Below are 22,817 nucleotides of genomic sequence, written 5' to 3' on the forward strand. Positions count from 1 at the left end.
CAGTCACGGATTCAGGCCAGAAACCCAAGTCAGGGAAAACAAAAGTGCACTGGTAAGGAGAACATCTCCTCTCTCATTTCCCTCTGGAACTAGGCGGCTGGACAAAGAAAAGGGGCAAGCAGAAACCGCTAACAAGTAAAAATATGCTCTATGCCTCATTCTCTGGAAGTCTCCCTGTTCCTTTTAGTACCGTTTGTCGTGTGTTTGGTGGTTTTAAGGCAGCCCCTCCTCCGTCCACCCAAATTTGGGATCAAATCGTTAAGTGTGTCCCAAAGACAAAAGCTATAGGTCCAATGGGAAAAGGCAATCTGAGACCTTTCCTCTATTCTTAGTGCCTAATATGCCATTTGGGGAGTATCTTTTGTGGGTGAGAAAGAGCTTCCCCTAATTATGATTCAGGAAAACAGGTCAGTGTGGTTCATCTTTGAATGTGTGGTTCATGGTCAGTGTGGTTCATCTTTGAATATATGGTTCATGGTCAGTGTGGTTCATCTTTAAATTTTTTAAACTATAAAAAATTATGGTTTAGGGTCTTCCCTGGTGGCACAGTGGTTGAGAGTCCGCCTGCTGGTGCAGGGGACACGGGTTCGTGCCCCGGTCCAGGAGGATCCCACATGCCGCGGAGCGGCTGGGCCCATGAGCCGTGGCCGCCGAGCCTGCGCGTCCGGAGCCTGTGCTCCGCAACGGGAGAGGCCACAACGGTGAGAGGCCTGCGTACCGCAAAAAAAAAAAAAATTATGGTTTAAAAGACATCATCGGGCTTTCCTGGTGGCGCAGTGGTTCAGAGTCCGCCTGCCGATGCAGGGGACTCAGGTTTATGCCCCGGTCCGGGAAGATCCCACATGCTGCGGAGCGGCTGGGCCCGTGAGCCATGGCCGCTGAGCCTGTGCGTCCGGAGCCTGTGCTCCGCAACGGGAGAGGCCACAACAGTCAGAGGCCCGCGTACTGCAAACAAACAAACAAACAAGACATCATCACACCAATAGTAGATTTAGTAAATTTATTGTGTATAAATATAATATTAACATTATTTACAGTGCTAATATTTTATTTATAAAGGATCTACATATGTGGACAATAAGATACAAACTATATTATCATTTTAAGTAAAAAGTGTTTCTATAAATTTGTCATTTAAAAAAATAGTATTTCAGGCTTCCCTGATGGCGCAGCGGTTGAGAGTCCGCCTGCCGATGCAGGGGACACGGGTTCGTGCCCCAGTCCGGGAAGATCCCACATGCCGCGGAGCGGCTGGGCCCGTGAGCCATGGCCGCTGAGCCTGCGCGTCCGGAGCCTGTGCTCCGCAACGGGAGAGGCCGCACAGTGAGAGGCCCGCGTACCGCAAAAAAAAAAAAAAAAAAAAAAAGTATTTCAAGATTGGTTCTTAACATGCCGTATGACCAACTCATATAAAAGAACCCCCCCCAAAAAAAAGAGAGGGATTTGATATTGAGGCTTTTTGAAAATTTACTACTACGTTTATCTTAAAACAAAACAAAAATCCTACTAGAAAATTTCCATTCGAAAATAACATTAAAAGTGGCATAGGCTCCAGAATGATTTGTGTATTAGAGGCATTCAAAAAAAAAAAAAAAAAAAGATCCATTTGAATTAATTTAACTCACCAAATACTGGGTGTCCAGTTCATGCAAGGCACTCTGCCAGATGCTGAGGAGGAATCTCAAATGAACAAGATATAGTTGTTGGTCTCAAGGCTAGGATGTGATAAGCACCATAAAAAAGTCTGTTTAGGAGCTAAAGGCTACGGAAGCATAGAGGAAGGAGACAGTAGGTCTAAGGAGGAACAGAGAGAAGGCCTAGGATCAACTATTACAGAGAAGTCTTGGATAAATAGGCAGAAATGGAGGTGGGGGAAAGGATAAAGAAAAACAAAATGATGTGAACAGAGAAAGGTTGGGTTGGGGTTACCTGCAGTGTATGATACCTGAGGAAAAGTGTTCCACACCAAGCCACTCGGAAGCCAATGAAGGTTGTAAAGAGCAGGGATGAAACTAGATTAGAACTATGCCTTACAAGATGGCTCTGGCAATGTTTAAAATGGGACCATGCAAAGAAGGCATTGGAATTAGAAGAAAAGTTATGCCAGTCACTGGGAAGAGGTAACAGGGACTTGATCTAGGGCAGATGCAATAACAGAAGGACAACGAAGACAGAAAGGATACAAAGGCAATTGTAGAGGGTCCCGTTGACACTTGGAGGCAGATTCTGGAGCCTAGAATGGTGTTTTTCCATTGCAGAAGAAAATATACAGATTTGAATGAAAAGAAATTGAGTTGAGTTTTAGGCATGTAAAGTTTAAAGTGCTTAAGATGTAGATGTCCAACAGGTACTTGCAAATATGGACTTGCAGGATGGTGGAAAGAGCAGGTCTAAGATCTGAGTTATAATGAGGGCACTTTGGGGACTCTGATTTGGAGATGACCAGAATCCTGTCCTTACTTTCTTCAACAAATATTTTCACTTAAAAGACACAGGGTAGGTATTTTGTGAGAAACTGACATATTAGATATAGTATCTGTCTTCAAGGAGTGGGCAGTGTAGTAAGACAAATAGATTTATCTCTCTGGAAGTTCCAGTGACGATATTTAACTACAATGGATCTCAAATTTCAAAACCTGAGTACAATGAAAGCACACTCTGAGACATATCAACATACGCTGTGATAACATTTACATTTTAACTAAATTACTAAATAGCAGGCTTTCCCTATTTCCAGATATATTCTACGAACCAAATATAACACATACCTTTGGCTAACAAAACTACACTTTAAAGTTGTCGTCTTCAATTAGTTGTTTCATTACAGCTTTCTATTAAACAAAGGTTGCTCTGATGATCTCACTTTAAGAAATGCTACTACATGCTCAAAGAATCAAGGTTTTGGTTAAAAAGGAAGTATCTTGGGCAAAGGACAGTAGGAGGATACTGGGTACATTAGGGAACAGGGGAAAAGGTTGGGGAGAGGTTCAAAAACGTGGGATGATGCCAAAGATAACCTTTCTTATTCTCCTAGACTCTGGAGGGTCCTCTGCATTTACAGCTGCCACAGATAAAGGAGGAACACTAGTTGTAAACACGTACTAAGAAGGCCAGCCTTCCCCTAGCTTGACCTGGCATCTCTCGTCTAGGTTTCCTTCAGCATCCTTTTGGGCTTAACATTATAACTGCTCTTTTCTCCTCCTTATGAATAAAAGGAGATACTTGAAAAGGATTTGATGGAAGCACATGTATCAGTGTAGTAAATACAGTACTCTTGGGATCTAAGTACTATTTATTTATTTATTAAAGTCTTTATTGAATTTGTTACAATATTGCTTCTGTTTTATGTTTTGGTTTTCTTGGCCGAGAGGCATGTGGGATCTTAGCTCTCTAACCAGGGATTGAACCCACACTCCCTGCTTTGGAAGGGGAAGTCCTAACCACTGGACCACCAGGGAAGTCCCTCTAAGTACTATTTATACCTTCTCCTCATTTACAGAATGCATCCAATATTTTTTTTTTGCTAAAATATTAGCTATCAAGAGAGGTTTTTGAAAGTAGCTTTACAAGAAAATGTATATAATTAGGTTTCTCATTTGACATTGAATGAGCAAGGTTAAATAACTGATCAGCTTCAGTGAAGTTATGAAGGATTGATAAGGGGGAAAGGGAATGTTACTATTCCACATTTAAAACATCTTGGCGGGGAAAGTGGTTCAAGACGGCGGAGTAGAAGGACGTGCGCTCACTCCCTCTTGCGAGAGCACTGGAATCACAACTAACTGTTCAACAATCATTGACGGGAAGACACTAGAACTCACCAAAAAAGATACCCCACATCCAAAGACAAAGCAGAAGCCACAGTGAGACAGGAGGGGCGCAATCACAATAAAATCAAATCCCATAACTGCCATGTGGGTGACTCACAAACTGGAGAGCACTTATACCACAGAAGTCCACCCAACTGGAGTGAAGGTTCTGAGCCCCACATCAGGCTTCCCAACCTGGGGGTCCGGCAACAGGAAGAGGAATTCCTAGAGAATCAGACTTTGAAGGCTAGCGGGATTTGACTGCAGGACTTCGACAGGACTGGGGGAAACAGAGACTCCACTCTTGGAGGGCACACACAAAGTAGTGTGCTCATCGGGACCCAGGGGAAGAAGCAGTGACCCCATAGGAGACTGAACCAGCCCTACCTGTTAGTGTTGGAGGGTCTCCTGCAGAGGCAGGGGTGGCTGTGGCTCACGGTGGGGACAAAGACACTGGCAGCAGAAGTTCTGGGAAGTACTACTTGGCATGAGCCCTCCCAGAGTCCACCAAAGAGCCAGGTAGGCTCCAGTGTTGGGTCACCTCAGGCCAACCAACCAACAGGGAGGGAACCCAGCCCCACCCATCAGCAGACAAGTGGATTAAAATTTTACTGAGCTCTGCCCACCAGAGCAACACCCAGCTCTACCCACCACCAGTCCCTCACATCAAAACTTGCACAAGTCTCTTAGATAGCCTCATTCACCGGAGGGCAGACAGCAGACGCAAGAAGAACAACGATCCAGCAGCCTGTGGAACAAAAACCACAATCACAGAAAGATAAACAAGATGAAAAGGCAAAGGGCTATCTACCAGATGAATGAACAAGATAAAACCCCAGAAAAACTAAATGGAGTGAAGATAGGAAACCTTCCAGAAAAAGAATTCAGAATAATGATAGTAGAGATGATCCAGGACCTCAAAGAAAGAATGGAGGCAAAGATCGAGAAGATGCAAGAAATGTTTAACAAAGACCTAGAAGAATTATAGAACAAACAGAGATGAACAATACAATAACTGACATGAAAAATACACTAGGCGGAATCAATAGCAGAATAACTGAGGCAGAAGAAAGGATAAGTGACCTGGAAGACAGATTGGTGGAATTCACTGCTGTGGAACAGAAAAGGGAAGAGAATGGAAAGAAATGAAGACAGCCTAAGAGACCTCTGGGACAACATTAAATGCAACAACATTCGCATTATAGGGGTCCCAGAGGGAGAAGAGAGAGAAAAAAAGACCCAAGAAAATATTTGAAGAGCTTATAGTCGAAAACTTCCCTAACATGGGAAAGGAAATAGCCACCCAAGTCCAGGAAGTGCAGACAGTCCCAGGCAGGATAAACCCAAGGAGAAACACGCCGAGACACATAGTAATCAAATTGACAAAAATTAAAAATAAAGAAAAATTATTGAAAGCAACAAGGGAAAAACGACAAATAACATACAAAGGAGGGGCTTCCCTGGTGGCACAGTGGTTGGGAGTCCGCCTGCCAATGCAGGGGACATGGGTTCGTGCCCCAGTCCAGGAGGATCCCACGTGCTGCAGAGCAGCTGGGCCCGTGGGCCATGGCTGCTGGGCCCGTGTGTCAGGAGCCTGTGCTCTGCAACGGGAGAGGCCACAGCAGTGAGAGGCCTGCGTACTACCAAAAAAAACAAAAAACAAAAAAAAAAAAACAAGGGAACTCCCATAAGGTTAATAGAAGCTCTACAAGCCAGAAGGGAGTGGCATGATTTATTTAAAGAGATGAAAGGGAAGAACCTACAACCAAGATTACTCTACCCAGCAAGGATCTCATTCAGATTCAACGGAGAAATCAAAAGCTTTACAGACAAGCAAAAGCTAAGAGAATTCAGCACCACCAAACCAGCTCTACAACAAATGCTAAAGGAACTTCTCTAAGTGGGAAACACAAGAGAAGAAAAGGACCTACAAAAACAAACCCATAACAATTCAGAAAATGGTAACAGGAACATACATATTGATAATTACCTTAAACGTGAATGGATTAAATGCTCACGCCAAAAGACACAGGCTCGCTGAATGTATACAAAAACAAGACACATATATATGCTGTCTACAAGAGACCAACTTCAGACCTAGGGACACATACAGAATGAAAGTGAGGGGATGGAAAAAGATATTCCATGCAAATGGAAATCAAAAGAAAGCTGGAGTAGCAATACTCATATCAGATAAAATAGACTTTAAAATAATGTTACAAGAGACAAGGAAGGACACTACATAATGATCAATCCAAGAAGAAGACATAACAATTATAAATTTTTATGCACCCAACATAGGAGCACCTCAATACATAAGGCAACTGCTAACAGCTATAAAAGAGGAAATCCACAGTAACACAATAATAGTGGGGGACTTTAACACCTCACTATACCAATGGACAGATCATACAAACAGAAAATTTATAAGGAAACACAAGCTTTAAACGACACAATAGACCAGATAGATTTAATTGATATTTATAGGACATTCCATCCAAAAACAGCAGATTACACTTTCTTCTCAAGTGCACATGGAATATTCTCCAGGATAGATCACGCCTTGGGTCACAAATCAAGCCTCAGTAAATTTAAGAAAATTGAAATCATATCAAGCATCTTTTCTCACCACAACGTTATGAGATTAGAAATCAATTACAGGGAAAAAAACTAAAAAACACAAACACATGGAGGCTAAGCAATACGTTACTAGATAACCAAGAGATCACTGAAGGAATCAAAGAGGAAATCAAAAAATACCTAGAGACCAATGACAATGAAAACATGACGATCCAAAACCTACGGGATGCAGCAAAAGCAGTTCTAAGAGGGAAGTTCACAGCAATACAAGCCAACCTCAAGAAACAAGAAAAATCTCAAATGAACAATCTAACCTTACACCTAAAGGAACTAGAGAAAGAAGAACAAACAAAACCCAAAGTTAGCAGAAGGAAAGAAATCATAAAGATCAGAGCAGAAATAAATGAAACAGAAACAAAGAAAACAATAGCAAAGATCAATAAAACTGAAAGCTGGTTCTTTGAGAAGATAAACAAAATTGATAAACCATTAGCCAGACTCATCAAGAAAAAGAGGGAGAGGACTCAAATCAATAAAATTAGAAATGAAAAAGGAGAAGTTACAACAGACACCGCAGAAATACAAAGCATCCTAAGAGACTACTACAAGTAACTCCATGCCAATAAAATGGACAACCTGGAAGAAATGGACAAATCCTTACAAAGGTATAACCTTCCAAGACTGAACCAGGAAGAAATAGAAAATATGAACAGACCAATCACAAGTAATGAAATTGAAACTGATTAAAAATCTTCCAACAAACAAAAGTCCAGGACCAGATGGCTTCACAGCTGAATTCTATCAAACATTTAGAAAAGAGCTAACACCCATCCTTCTCAAACTCTTCCAAAAAATTGCAGAGGAAGGAACACTCCCAAACTCATTCTATGAGGCCACCATCACCCTGATACCAAAAGAAAATTACAGACCAATATCACTGATGAATATAGATGCAAAAATCCTCAACAAAATACTAGCAAACAGAATACAACACCACATTAAAAGGATCATAGGCCAAGATCAAGTGGGATTTATCCCAGGGATGCAAGGATTCTTCAGTATACACAAATCAATGTGATACACCATATTAACAAACTGAAGAATAAAAACCATAGGATCATCTCAATAGATGCAGAAAAAGCTTTTGACAAAATTCAACACCCATTTATAATAAAAACTATCCAGAAAGTGGGCATAGAGGGAACTTACCTCAACATAATAAAGGCCATATATGACAAACCCACAGCAAACATCATTCTCAATGGTGAAAAACTGAAAGCATTTCCTCTAAGATCAGGAACAAGACAAGGATGTCCACTCTTGTCACTATTATTCAACATAGTTTTGGAAGCCACAGCAATCAGAGAAGAAAAAGAAACAAAAGGAATACAAATTGGAAAAGAAGAAGTAAAACTGTCACTGCTTGCAGGTGACATGATACTATACATAGAGAATCCTAAAGATGCCACCAGAAAACTACTAGAGCTAATCAATGAATTTGGTGAAGTTGCAGGATACACAGAAATCTCTTGCATTCCTATACACTAATGATGAAAAATCTGAGAGAGAAATTAAGGAAACACTCCCACTTACCACTGCAAGAAAAAGGATAAAATACCTAGGAATAAGCCTACCTAGGGAGACAAGACCTGTATGCAGAAAACTATAAGACACTGATGAAAGAAATTAAAGATGATATAAACAGATGGAGAGACATACCATGTTCTTGGATTGGAAGAATCAACATTGTGAAAATGAGTATACTACCCAAAGCAATCTACAGATTCAATGCAATCCCTATCAAATTACCAATGGCACTTTTTACAGAACTAGAACAAAAAATCTTAAAATTTGTATGGAGACACAAAAGACCCCAAATAGCCAAAGCAGTCTTAAAGGAAAAAAACAGAGCTGGAGGAATCAGACTCCCTGACTTTAGACTATACTACAAAGCTACAGTAATCAAGACAATATGGTACTGGCACCAAAACAGAAATATAGATCAATGGAACAGGATAGAAAGCCCAGAGATAAACACATGCACCTATGGTCAACTAAACTATGACAAAGGAGGCAAGGATCTACAATGGAGAAAAGACAGCCTCTTCAATAAGTGTGCTGGGAAAACTGGACAGCTACATGTAAAAGAATGAAATTAGAACAGTCCCTAACACGATACACAAAAATAAACTCAAAATGGATTAGAGACTTAAATGTAAGACTGGACAGTATAAAACTCTTAGAGGAAAACATAGGAAGAACACTCTTTGACATAAATCACAGCAAGATCTTTTTTGATCCACCTCCTAGAGTAATGGAAATAAAAACAAAAATAAACAAATGGGACCCTATGAAACTTAAAAGCTTTCGCAAAGCAAAGGAAACTACAAACAAGACGAAAAGACAACCCTCAGAATGGGGGAAAGTATTTGCAAACGAATCAATGGACAAAGGATTAATCTCCAAAATATATAAACAGCTCATGCAGCTCAATATTAAAAGAACAAACAACCCAACCAAGAAATGGGCAGAAGACCTAGACATTTGTCCAAAGAAGACATACATATGGCCAAGAAGCACATGAAAAGCTGCTCTACATCACTAATTATTAGAGACATGCAAATCAAAACTACAATGAGGTATCACGTCACACCCGTTAGAATGGACATCATCAGAAAATCTACAAACAACAAATACTGGAGAGGGTGTGGAGAAAAGGGAACCCTCTTGCACTCTTGGTGGGAATGTAAATTGATAAAGCCACTATGGAAAACAGTATGGAGGTTCCTTAAAAAACTAAAAATAGAATTACCATATGACCCAGCAATCCCACTACTGGGCATATACCCAGAGAAAACTATAATTCAAAAAGGCATATGCACCCCAATGTTCACTGCAGCACTATTTACAATAGCCAGGTCATGGAAGCAACCTAAATGCCCATTGACAGACGAATGGATAAAAAAGATGTGGTACATATATACAATGGAATATTACTCAGTCATAAAAAGGAACGAAGTTGGGTCATTTGTAGAGACGTGGATGGATCTAGAAACTGTCATACAGTGTAAAGTAAGTCAGAAAGAAGAAAACAAATATTGTATATTAATGCATATATGTGGAACCTAGAAAAATGGTACAGATGAACCAGTTTGCAGGGCAGAAAAAGAGCCACAGATGTAGAGAACAAACGTATGGACACCAAGGGGGCAAAGTGGTGGGGGTGGGGGGTGTGATGAATTGGGAGATTGGGATTGACATATATACACTAATATAAATGTATAAAATGGATAACTAATAAGAACCTGCTGTATAAAAAAATAAATAAAATTCAAACATTTAAAAAAAATCTTGGCAGAGGGTTGCTGGTAATCTGATAGCTTCCTCAAAAGGCGCTATATTTTTTAATTTTCAAAGCCCTCCATGGGGCTAAACCAATAGCTAGCGTAATCATACATGAGTTTCACATGTAATTAGGAGAATTACTAGAAGTTTATGCAATGTTTCTTGTATTTAAATGTTTAACTGTTTCTTGATTCAGCCAACAGTTGGAAGATAGAATAGCCTTGGTTGATAGTTTTCAGATTCAGATTAAACCAAACCTTGTAGTCAGAAGGTTGAGAGCTCAAGAGGAGGAGGGAGGAACTCCAATAACTTGTTGTTTTGCAAAATGCTAGTCCCAATGAAATAGAAGGAAACACTGTATAAGGCATAACCTTGGTCTCCAAAAAGGACACACTAAAAACTGCAGGGATTTAACATGGAAGCCTTATTTATGCTATCTTGGTTAAAATTAATGAGCTGCAAAGAAGTGTTAATTTACCTACAGTGACAAAAAGATTTGGGAGATAGCATGCGAGGATTTTATGTGAGGTTGCAAGAGGATTCAAAGTGATTCCACAGCAAGCAATACCCAAAAAACTGCAGCAGCCAACTCTAGGTCTAGTAGATACCCTGGTGCTGCAACAAACATTCAGAAGGCTTCAGAAGGCAGAGTAATTCTCTTGGCAATCATAAATATAATACTGAGTTAGGAAATCCTTTATATAAAAGCAGAAGGGAAATTTATTTTGCCCTTTAATGAAATATTCTATGGATAACCTTGCCTTTTAAGATAATTTATATTTAGTTTAAGCTCAGTCAATAAATGTATATTTTGAACATCAGGAATGACTTTAATCATAGTGTTAATTTCATTTTACTTCTGCTAATCAATTTTATACATAAAGTAGTTCATATGTTAAACAGTATGTGAACCAAAATTAGGAATATAAACCCTTCCTAATGAGGTACGCTGACAGTTGGTTAAAGAAAAATATACTTTTTTAATTACCAGAGAGGACATAACACAAAGTGGTATTAAAAAAACTTTAAAAAATGATACTATACAATTTCCGCTAATACTGGCTTTGAATTTGTGTTTTTTGATATGATAATTCCAGTTCATTTAAAAAATCACAATATTATAGAAAATGTAACGTTCTTTTTAGATACAAATACCACCATTGACTTGGACTCAGAATACTTACAATAGCAAGGGACATCATGTAATATAATGCTTGCCATATTTTGCTTTTTAAAGAAATAATACACTTATGTTTGTGTTGAAATGGTAGTTTTTTAAAAAAAGATTAGACTTAACATAAAGGCCATAGAGTTGATTATTTGTGCTCCCCTGCAAATGGAAACATCCTTTTTCCTACTCATTGTTGAGTTAGATGAAAATTCAGATTCTATCCCTTTGCTATAATTCGTTGATGATGTAACATTATCTCATACCAAAAGAGGTACATAACAGTAGAAATACTTTTGATAATTTACTGGAATTTCATTTCATAGTTACTGAGGTAGAAATTGGCCATGTGTTTTTCCATTAAAAGATACAAAAATTCATCTAAATTTACTGATTCAAAGACATGTGTTTTTTTCACCAGCTGTTTTATAATCATAATTTCCAAACCAAACACTGCATGGAAATTTGCTCCTTGATGTGTGTTTTTTATTTACAAAGACTTACCACTAGTGAGAATGTTACAAAGTAACACTGTAAAACACACTGAGAAAACAGTATGGACTGTGTCACAAACAGCTAGGTACTTTAGAATTCAGTGTGAGTCTCAGAAATAACTCTGACCATTAAGTAAACATCAAATTTTTAATAAATAACATACATGAAAAACAAACATTTTATAAAAATTACCTTATACCTAACAAAATAATTTCTTTGATGAAGATTTTGGTTGGATTTATCCTGGCAGTGTTCACTTATATAAAATTTTTGTACTGCATTTACTCTATTCTGATGAAATTCCACCCTTTTGGAATCACACAAGAGATGAAACAAATACAGCTACAATATTGTGCCTTCTTGAAATGCTTCTATCCACCTATAAGAGAAATTTGTTAGATTTTAAAATACAATCATCCAATATATGTTAAGACAGTATAGATAATAGCTGTGCCTGTGGATCCAATTACTCTAACAAGTATATTTAAGATCTTTCTTATAGCAAATGAGAATTCTGTATGTATAGAACTACCCTTTATTTGGTAATTGGGACGAAACTTTGGCCTGAAAAGTGCATCTCTTACTTCTTTCTCTTTTTTGGCCACACCACACAACTTGCAGGATCTCAGTTCCCCAACCAGGGATACAGCCCGGGCCCTGACAGTGAAAGCGCCAAGTCCTAACCACTGGACCACCAGGGAATTCCTGTGCATCTCTTATTTCTTTGAAGCATGAGGAAGGGGCCATTTCATGTATAGGCTCTATGAAGTTCTACTGATCCCATTTAATTGATTTTGGAAGTGGATATACCTGCAGAGGCCTTTATTTCAACCCCCTTTCTGCCTTTGGGAATACTAGCTCTGTCCCTGTCTCCTCATCTCTTAATTCTACCAACCAGAGACTCCTTGGGCATCTGTAGTCCAGACCTATTCTAATATTTTCAGTGAAAGGGAATCTAGCATCTAGTAGTCTACTCCCAGTTGATCTAAAGTTTGCATGCAATATAAAAGTGTCTCACTTTCATAGAAGTCTTTCTAAAATTCTTTTGCCTCAAAAGTTTTATTTGACAATATACACAGCTACAATTATTCAGAAGACACTTGGAGGTAGTTTCTTTGTACCTCCCCAGTAGTGTAATGGCTTCTAAACTTACCATGAACACTTGAAATCATTCAATGTAGTTAGTAAAAGTAGCCCGTAGCAGATTTACCTCACATTTTAAGGATGGAATTAAAAAAAATTTTAAATGCAAATGGCATATAATTTATACCATAATAAAAAGGCTTTTTAAAAGTCAAAAGTTTCCATTAAAATTAACACATTTTAATATTCTATAATATTCTATAATGTGTTTAATATTCTATATAACACATTTTAATATTCTATAATTTTAATATTCTATAACACATTTTAATATTCTATAATAATATTCTATAATATTCTATAATATTTAATATTCTATAATTCTATAATATTCTATTCTATAATATTCTATAAATTTAATATTCTATATATTCTATATAATATTCTATAATTTATAATTCTATAATTTTAATATTCTATAATTCTATAATATAATGTATAATGTATTCTAAATACAGCAACGCATATGATATTAACCTAAAGAGAAATTTATAAATTAGCCTGTATTAATTCTAAATAACAAGTAAGCTCATACCCTTCACCCAACTACATTCAGCTCTGTCTTGAAGGGCTTTCTATCTTGTCAACTTAATGACATAAAGATATATATTCAAAAGCTTATCAGCTTGATGATGAATTCAGGTAAAAATGATGAGAAATATAATATCCAACAGAATTTTAGGGCAATTACTATTTTACCCAAGTAACTATTTTTTAAAGAAAAAATAGTGTGTCATAATTTAAAAATATTCTTCAGTACTCAAAAGTACCTGATTATTATTCAGGAACATATGTAATTCTGGTACATTAATTTTAACTACCTAAAGAAATGACAAGCCTGGCTTATTTAAAGTATTCTTTTTGATCTGCATGCACTTTTAAAGCCTATTGAGAAAACATGAGCACCTCTTAGTGAAAACAAAATGTATATTTTGTGAGGCCAAAATGAAAATCAGGTGAAAGGGAGGCGAACTGAATTGTTTTGTTCAGAAAGGACCTCAGTTTCACAGAGATATGCTTCTCTATGTTAAGCAATCTCATGACATCTAAATAAATATTCTTGTTGGAATTTTGAAGAGACTATTTCAGCCTTTTCCACCTAAAATGATATCCATTTCTTTCTACTCAGTCATTGGGAACAGCATGGGAGCCTCTTAATGTGTTTGACCTTTTCCCCAAAGGAGTAAGTCAGCAAGCAGCTGTTTAAACCCCTGCTGTTCCATGGCACAATTGAATCATTGGATTGCCAAAGTCCCAGAATGTTTCAAGAGAAGATTCTTAACCTCATTGGAGGAGAGGTCAAATAACCTCAGCTTCCCTTCCTTTCAGCAGAGGAGAATCATGCTGCTTCCTTGAAGGTCATGTGTACACAAAATATTTTGGACAGAACTACCTATTTTCTTTTCCTCTCTGCCTCCTGAAAATATTCCAGATACTCTTGCCTGTCTTTAAAACAATTCTAAAGAGTTTGAATAATACGTTAAATTCTTTCTAAATTGTACGTCTGATTTAAATTCTTCATTGTTTCCATGCATGGAAGTAGGTTATTTTTAAAATCAATCAGTTAAAGTAACAACTTGAAATCTAATGTATGAAAGAAAAATATGTCTAAATTACTTACTTCTGAGCCGAGTGAGCATCATCTGCTTTGAATACATAAAATAACATGTTTTTGTGCAGTAACTGAAACACTCTCGACTCTGAATTCTCATCTTTGACTTGAGTGACAGTGAATCCTAGTAAAGGTTGACTCTCCAAAGCTGCCACATCCTAAATTTACAAAGACACAAAAGGAGATGGGTTTCTAAGTTGATACAAAATTCAGATCTGCAAACTCTTGATCTATATAACTCTAACTTAATTTCAAATACATATATATAAAACAATGGTAATTCTAGCAACTTATTCACCTTTCATTTATTCAATGATATTTATTGGGACACCCCTGCCCCACCTACACCATGAGCCAGACACTGTGCCAGACAGTTTTCAGCGTGTTCATATCCACTGAATTTCACATTATTTCTCTACAACCACAGGAGGTAAGTAATTATATTACTTTCATTTTATGGATGTAGAAAATGTAGCTCAGAAAGGTGATATACCCCAGTCCCACCGAACCTCTGCCTTTAGTGAAGTAGTCAGTAGTCACATGACACTCCCCAAACTTACATTTTAACACTATGGAAAATTCCTAACATTTCTGAGTAAGAGAGCTCTTTAGATACAAAACAAGGACACTGTTCATGTCAAAAATAACAGCAACATCTCCCCCCTCCCAAAGCAAAGTAAAACAAAAAACAGAGACAAAACAAATAAATTAGGCAAACATTGTAATTATTTCCAGGTAGCATTATAAAACAAGACCCTCAAATTATTCACGTTTAGATTTCAGATCTTACCTCACTTGCAGCATACGTATATAGCACTTTATTTTTTATGACAAACCACAAGTGTTTCCAAGGTTTTTTATTGCCCTTTGATCTGTACAAGTAGCCACTCATAGAAGAATCTTCTGTGTTCGCTGATACCTAGGTAAGCAAACCCCACACAGAGTTTAATAGTTTTCATACAAAAACAAAATTTAAAATCACAAAGTTGCTTTTGATCATTGGTGCTGAAAGCAATAACCATAATAAGAATATCATGTTTCAGAATGAAATTGTTTATTTTCAAAATCAGCTACTGTACAAATTGAATACTGCCATGCCATGAGCATAAAATCCTTCCTTTTAGAAGCAATTCCAGAATTTTACCTGGTTTAACTGTGCTTGCATGTATGTGTTTCTTTGCGGGTTCACCTGTATTTTCTCGGTTGCCAGAAGATGAATAATAATTCCACATGTCAAAAATGCCTTTTATTTTTTTTTAAGATCCATTTACTTTATTTTTTAACATCTTTATTGGAGTATAATTGCTTCACAGTATTTTTTTTTTTTTTTTTTTTTGCGGTACGCGGCCCTCTCACTGTTGTGGCCTCTCCCGTTGCGGAGCACAGGCTCTGGACACACAGGCTCAGCAGCCATGGTTCACGGGCCCAGCCGCTCCGCGGCATGTGGGATCTTCCCGGACCGGGACACGAACCCATCTCCCCTGCATCGACAGGCGGACTCTCAACCACTGCGCCACCAGGGAAGCCCCGCTTTACAGTATTGTGTTAGTTTCTGCTGTACAACAAAGTGAATCAGCTATACATATACATATATCCCCATATCTCCTCCCTCTTGCATCTCCCTCCCACCCTCCCTATCCCACCCCTCTAAGTGGTCACAAAGCACTGAGCTGATCTTGCTGTGCTATGTGGCTGCTTCCTACTAGCTATCTATTTTACATTTGGTAGTGTATATATGTCCATGCCACTCTCCTCTCACTTCGTCCCAGCTTACCCTTCCCACTCCCCATGTCAAGTCCATTTTCTACGTCTGCGTCTTCATTCCTCTCCTGCCCCTAGGTTCTTCATAACCTTTTTTTTTAGATTCCATATATATGTGTTAGCATACGGCATTTGTTTTTCTCTTTCTGACTTACTTCACTCTGTATGACAGACTCTAGGTCCATCCACCTCAGTACAAATAATTTCGTTTCTTTTTATGGCTGAGAAATATTCCATTGTATATATGTGCTGCTTCCATGTCCTGGCTATTGTAAATAGAGCTGCAATGAACATTGTGGTACATGACTCTTTTTGAATTATGGTTTTCTCAGGGTATATGCCCAGTAGTGGGATTGCTGGGTCATATGGTAGTTCTATTTTTAGTTTTTTAAGGAACCTCCATACTGTCCTCCATAGTGGCTGTATCAATTTACATTCCCACCAACAGTGCAAGAGGGTTCCCTTTTCTCCACACCCACTCCAGAAAAATGCCTTTTTAAAGCTGTATTTTGGGACAGTATATATTCTTTATTGCTCCTCTTATTTTGGGTGTTAGGGAAAATTACTTAAACCTTTAACTCAGTTCCTGAAGTAACTTTCTGGATTTCTAAAAACTTTATCAATAAAAAAGTAAATAGAAAATTCTTTTTTTTTTTTTGGCCATGCCTGCATGGCTTGCGGGATCTTAGTTTCCTAACCAGGGGTCAAACCCGGGCCCTGGCAGTGAAAGCACAGAGTCCTAACCACTGGACCACCAGGGAATTCCCAGAAAATTCTACTATTAATGGTGATTTTTTTAAAAAAAACTATTTATTTATTTATTTATTATTTTTGGCTGTGTCGGGTCTTATTGCGGCACGCAGGATCTTTCGTTGCCGCATGAGGGCTCTTCGTTGCAGCACTCGGGCTTTTCTCTAGTTGTGGCTCTTGGGCTCCAGAGCATGTGGGCTCTGTAGTTGTGGCATGCGGGCTTAGTTGTCCCACGACATGTGCGATCTTTGTTCCCTGACCAGGGATCGAACCCAAGTCCCCTCTATTGGAAGGCAAATTCTTAACCACTGGACTACGACGGAAGTCCCTTAATGGTGACTTTAAGGATCAGTTTCTGCTCCCCAAATTTTGGTCTAAAAGCAAAGAAGCTTGTTTTGCTTCATAAAAGGCTGAAAGTGTTTCAATCTCTAGGTAAAAGACACTAAGCCTTCAGTGATTATAATATGGCAGTTGAAACTTTTCTCTTTTTAAATATAGGAAAAATAGAGATATAAAAGCCAAGTTTAGGAACTGCCTTATTGGTGGTATGGTGAACAGACTCCCAAGGTGGCTTCCCACTGAGAATCAGGCTGTTGTAGCATCTCCTCCCCTCCAGTGTGGGCAGGACCTGTGACTGCTCCTAACCAACAGAATATGGTGAAGGTGATGGGCTATCACTCCCATGATTATATTACATTACATAAGACTCTATCTTGCTAGCAGACTGGCTCTAGAGACTTTCTACCATGCTGGCTTTGGAGAAGTAAGCAGACGTGTGGGGAGGCCCACGTGGCAAGGAGCTAAGGGCAGCCCCTAGGAGCAGGGTAGATCTTTCCCTAGTCAGCCTCCAGATGAGAACTCAACGCTGGCCAACACCTTGACTGCCGCCCTAAAGAGATCCCATCTAAGCTCCTGAGATAATAAATGTGTGTTGTTTTAAGCCACTACATTTGTGGTAATTTTGTACAAAGCAATAGAAGACTAATAGAGATGTGGTCTATGAATTTTAAAGTATATCTTTAATCATGTAGTAATTGTATTAATTTCTTATACATTTCATAAAAAGGATGATATATTGTTTAGTGGAAATTTTATTTATTTATTTATTGGCCACGCCGGGTGGCATGTGGCATCTTAGTTCCCTGACCAGGGATCGAACCCATGCCCCCTGCATTGGGAGCGTGGAGTCTTAACCACTGGACTGCCAGAGAAGTCCCAAGTGGAAAATTTATATCTAATGTTAAATTAGAAATATCTCTCAAGTGCAAGTAAATTTGTATATAGAAATAACATCCCTGTATAAGACTACTAAGTAATTAAAAAAAAAAAACTAAAATGTTTACATTCAAAGGAGTTTTCTCTTAAAATGTAGTCACATTGGGATACCCACTATGTACTTATGTTAAGTGTTACTATCATTGCCCAAAATATTTTGTACATTACTCTTTTGGAACATTTTACAATTAATTTATTAGCCATAAAAGATTAATCCCAATACTGAATAGTCATACATAGTCCTCTATTATCTTTTTAAAAGCAAAATTGGTGTTAACCAGCTTAATCACCTAATTGATTCACAAAACTTTCCTTCCAATGATTTATTTAAAAAATAAATGGGTTTCCCTGGTGGCACAGTGGTTAAGAATCCGCCTGCCAATGCAGGGGATACGGTTTTGAGCACTGGTCTGGGAAGATCCCACATGCCGCAGAGCAACTAAGCCCGTGTGCCACAACTACTGAGCCTGTGCTCTAGAGCCCACGAGCCACAATTAGTTAGCCCATGAGCCACAACTACTGAAGCCCGCGTGCCTAGAGCCCGTGTTCTGCAACAATAGAAGCCACCGTTATGAGAACCCCGCGCACCGCACCAAAGAGTAGCCCCCGCTTGCAGCAACTAGAGAAAGCCATGCACAGCAACGAAGAACCAAAGCAGCCAAAAATAAATAAATTAAATAAATAAATTTTTAAAAATAAAAAATAAATGAAATCCAACTCAAGAGACGCAGCCCGCCATTACTGAGGGTGCTGAGGCTCTGAATGTATGTAATTCTAAAAAAGAGGAATTTCTAAAAAGGTACTGAACATCACTAGAATAAGAACACAACTTCCTAATTCCTCAAAAAGTTAAACATAGAATTACTGTATGATCAAGCAATTTCACTCCTAGGTATATAACCAAGACAAATGGAAACATAAGTCCACATGGAAATCTGCACACAAATGTTTATAGGAGCATTATTCACAATAGCCAAAAGGTGGAAACAACCCAAGTGTCCATCAACCGATGAATGGCTAAGTTGTAGTACATACATAAAAAGGAGTACTATGCAGACATAAAAAGAAACAAAGTGCTGATACATGCTATAACTTAGATGAACCTCAGAAACACTGTGCTAAGTGAAAGAAGCCAGACACAAGGGTCATATATTGTATGACTCCTTTTATATGATAGATCCAGAATAGGCAAATACATAGAGCAGATCCATGGTTGCCAGGGCTTGGAGGGAGGGGGTAGTGGGGACTGATTACTTAGCAGACACAGGGTATTCTTATGAGGTGATGAACAAGTTTTGAAATTGGAGCAATATGGCAGTTACACATCACTGTGAATACACCAAATACTACTGAATTGTATATTTTAAAATGGGTAATTATATGTTATGTGAATTTCACCTCAGTTTTTTAAAAAAAGACAAAAAAAACACAGCTTTCTGAGGAGACTACTTTGACTTTTATAGCACTTAACTGGATAAATTTCCCCGTGTGACCACAAAGGAGCAAGGCAATGGCCCTCAAACTTTAGTACACATATATCTGAATCACCAAGAATGCTGGTTAAAGTTTCTGATTCCATACAGTGTGGGTGGGCCCAGGAATCTGCATTTCTATAAGTTCCCAGGCGGTGCTGCTGCCGCTCTGGAGGATGCTTTGAGAACCAGTGGAGCCAAGGGAGAAATGGCTGCAGCCAGGAAGGCCTGTTTGTGTGGCTGGGTGGAAAGATGTACAAAAAAGGATTGGAATTAGGTTGAGTCTAGTCTACAAACCATAACGAGTTTTGGTAGCCAGTGGAGTTTCGACTAAAGAGGGGAGCACAGGTAAGAATTATATTTATAAAATGTGACATCAGCATGGAGAGGTGAAAAATTACAGAGAACTTAATTTGGTTGGTTAAGAACCTTAAGGTTTTTGAATGTACATTTAGATTCAGGAACTGTGTGATGGAAGAAATACAGTTCAGGGGTATTCACTCAGTTGGCTTACCCAGTTCCACATGAAACTTGGCAAATGGAACTGTATGTAAGTCCTATTTTTACTATATCATGAGATTGGCTATAAATCACTTCCTAGTGTTTCAATGGCCATGATGAAATACACTCAACTTTACATGAGAAACATGATCCTGGTCAAATTTTTAGAGCTGTTTGCTCTTCCATGATAGAAGACCTCCACAGCAACCAAGCAAGAGAACAGAATTTAAAACTACTCTCCTGGCCACAAAACTAGCATGGGTAGAACTAATTAACAAAAATCAAAATAGGAGTGACCAGAAAGGCAGGACTGTCTGAATTCTTGACACTGGCTGACTGAACACCTGAATTTGAGGAACTGGGATAGGATATCATTGATGCCTGTGGATTTACTCCAATGGCAGGTCTAACTCTATAGTCTATTATCACTTAAAATTTTTTTCTTTTAAGTTAAAGGAAGAACAACATACTATCAGTGATATCAGCTGTATATAACCAACTAATGCCTATAAAAAACAAGCCATGCAGATGAGTAAATGCTAATAAAATGCCCCAAATATTCTATAGACTTCTTCCCTCACCTCAAAGGAGAAAGGAAGGGGTCTCCTCAAAGTAATTTTAAAAATTCACACATGTCCCAGTTATCTTTCCTTTCTATCATTGCTATAAAATGTTCTCCAAACCTTTCAACAGGCATTTTCTAAATGACTCAGGTCATAAGGGAGATCAAGCAAGATCGTGAGGCCTCAACCACATCCATCACCAGTATTAAAATGCATGTCTTAATAGTGCTGGGAAATGACGTCTTCCTTTATGAAAGAAAAATATTGTATTATAAGTGTATGAATAATTCATCCTCTATCAGGTTGCAAATCTAATGGAAACACTTACTTCTTTGAGAGCAGCTGGGATTTTTTTCTGTTTCCTCCCTGATGGAATACTATGTAAGACTGATGATAAGGTGCTTGAAGGAGATTTGTGATTTCCAGGAGATCCAATCTTAGGAGAGTGCTGGTGATCTAAAACAAATCAGGTACACTTATATAACCAATGGTAAGCATTCTGCAATTCAATTTAATCCAAATCAATAAACGTTGTTGCATAAATATCCATGGAAGGATACTTAAGAAACTTATGATACTTCCCCAGGCTGGAAGCTGAGTGGGAGGAAGACTTCCCACTGTCTATGATTTTATACTTTTTTAACTGCAAGCCATATGAACGGATTGACCTTTTGTGCCTTAAGAATTCTGAAACATGTTTATGTACTACCAACTTTAAAAAAAATTGAAAAAATTTCCCTCCTGACTTTAAAAAAAACCCAAACTGACAACATCATTTAGTATCTAGATACATGACCAAATAATATTACAATGAACAAAATGCTAGAAAAGGGACTATAAGACAAGATGAGGAAGTAATTAATTTTCACTGCAGAGGTTCAAGGAAAGCTGGGAAAATGAGTTTTGAGTTAGCATTAAGGTATAAGTAGGAGTTTGCCAAGCTAAAAAGCGGAGGAAGAACAGTCCATGAAGACAAGTCAGCATAAGCAAAAGCACACAGATATGAAATTAGTTCATCTATTTGGAGGTGAGGCTGGGAAAAAAATGGCTGGTTCTAAGGACTGTCTTTTAGGCAGTGGGAAATCAAAGAAAGGCCTTTTGGGCTGGGAAGTAACACGAGCAGACTGAATTTAGAAAAATAAATCTGGCAGTAGGAAAGAGGAAGGATTTGCAGCAGAAAAACCTGTTAGGAAATTAGGACAGTAGTCCACATGAAAGATAATGAAGGCTTTGTTAAGGCTGAGGTGAATAAAGAATTCAAGAGCAAGACAGGTTTTTCAAACATAAATTTGACAAGATTTACTGACCAAATGGGTGTGTGTGATGAGGGAGGAGTATTCAAAAATGAATTTTGAATCTTTGAGCCTATATTATATACCCGGAGAACAAAGGGAGGAACATAAGGGTGGCAAAAGATTAGGTGAACGTGTCTTTTTGGAAAATGTATACAGATAATAACAAACAATTCCTCTATAAATATATGGATTCTGAAATGGCATATCATCTAGTTATTCATTTAGATATTCTCATTGATGATGAAAAGCTATTCTTCATCAACATGAAGGATAATCTTTTAAAAATTTAGATCCTTTAAGTTTCAGGATCTCGTCCCAAAATATAGACCTGAACTGCATTCCCCTTAACTGTAGGGATGGATACTTGCAAATAACGAACAGGCAGATTTGATTTATCATTTTGTAGTTGGCGAAAAGCCGCACATTTAGATGTAAAATAAAACCTCACTACATCAGTCCAAGTGATTAGAATAAGGCTAACAAAGTGCCACCTAGTATGTTTCCATAGAGAATTACTTTACTAATACGATAAAAATGATTTGTAATGAGCACACAGTTGTGAAACTAGAAACTTGAAAATTATTTGGAAGTTAAAGTTCCCCTGTAACTACTCCAAGCATTTTATCCTGTGATTACATTTCTACAATCAGGATCCTCAGCAAAACCGTTTTCAGAGTAAAAATAAGTTTCAGTCCAACCTTTCTTGGAATTACCACAAAATATGAGTTAAGAAAGCTTCACTAAGTTAAGAAAGCAAGATACTTAATATTTTGAGAGAAGTATCACCAATCATATTGCTAATGTGCCTAAGATGATTCTTTCAGAAGGTTGTCTGAAAGTATCTGGGGAATAATGGAATTTTCAATTAAATCTTTACTTATATATTACCTAATTTCTGCAGTTCTTGGAAACAATGTTCACATACTCTTGCTGGTTGATTTTTCAGGTAATCTAATCCATATTTATTGGATGAACAAGCTTGGCATACAATCTGAAAACACATTGGAATTATTTCATTTAGAATAACCTTTGTATCTAAACCATCAGT

General features: G+C 38.0%; 1 protein-coding gene across 3 annotated transcripts in view; it reads right to left on the reverse strand.

Annotated features, from left to right (window-relative positions):
* Positions 1–11,544: 11,544 nt before the first annotated feature.
* Positions 11,545–22,817, reverse strand: part of FGD6 (FYVE, RhoGEF and PH domain containing 6) — a 113,398-nt gene continuing 102,125 nt past the window's right edge. For all 3 annotated transcript variants that reach the window (XM_004269531.4, XM_049695022.1, XM_033427708.2), the window contains 5 exons: positions 22,658–22,760; positions 20,803–20,930; positions 14,943–15,071; positions 14,162–14,310; positions 11,545–11,776 (listed from right to left, as the gene is read on the reverse strand). In XM_004269531.4, coding sequence (XP_004269579.1) covers positions 11,740–11,776; positions 14,162–14,310; positions 14,943–15,071; positions 20,803–20,930; positions 22,658–22,760 — 546 coding nt within the window. In that variant the 3' untranslated portion in view covers positions 11,545–11,739. The remainder of the gene's footprint in view (positions 11,777–14,161; positions 14,311–14,942; positions 15,072–20,802; positions 20,931–22,657; positions 22,761–22,817) is intronic.

This window comes from Orcinus orca, chromosome 11 (genome assembly GCF_937001465.1).
Source record: "Orcinus orca chromosome 11, mOrcOrc1.1, whole genome shotgun sequence".
NCBI classification, from domain to species: Eukaryota; Metazoa; Chordata; class Mammalia; order Artiodactyla; family Delphinidae; genus Orcinus; species Orcinus orca.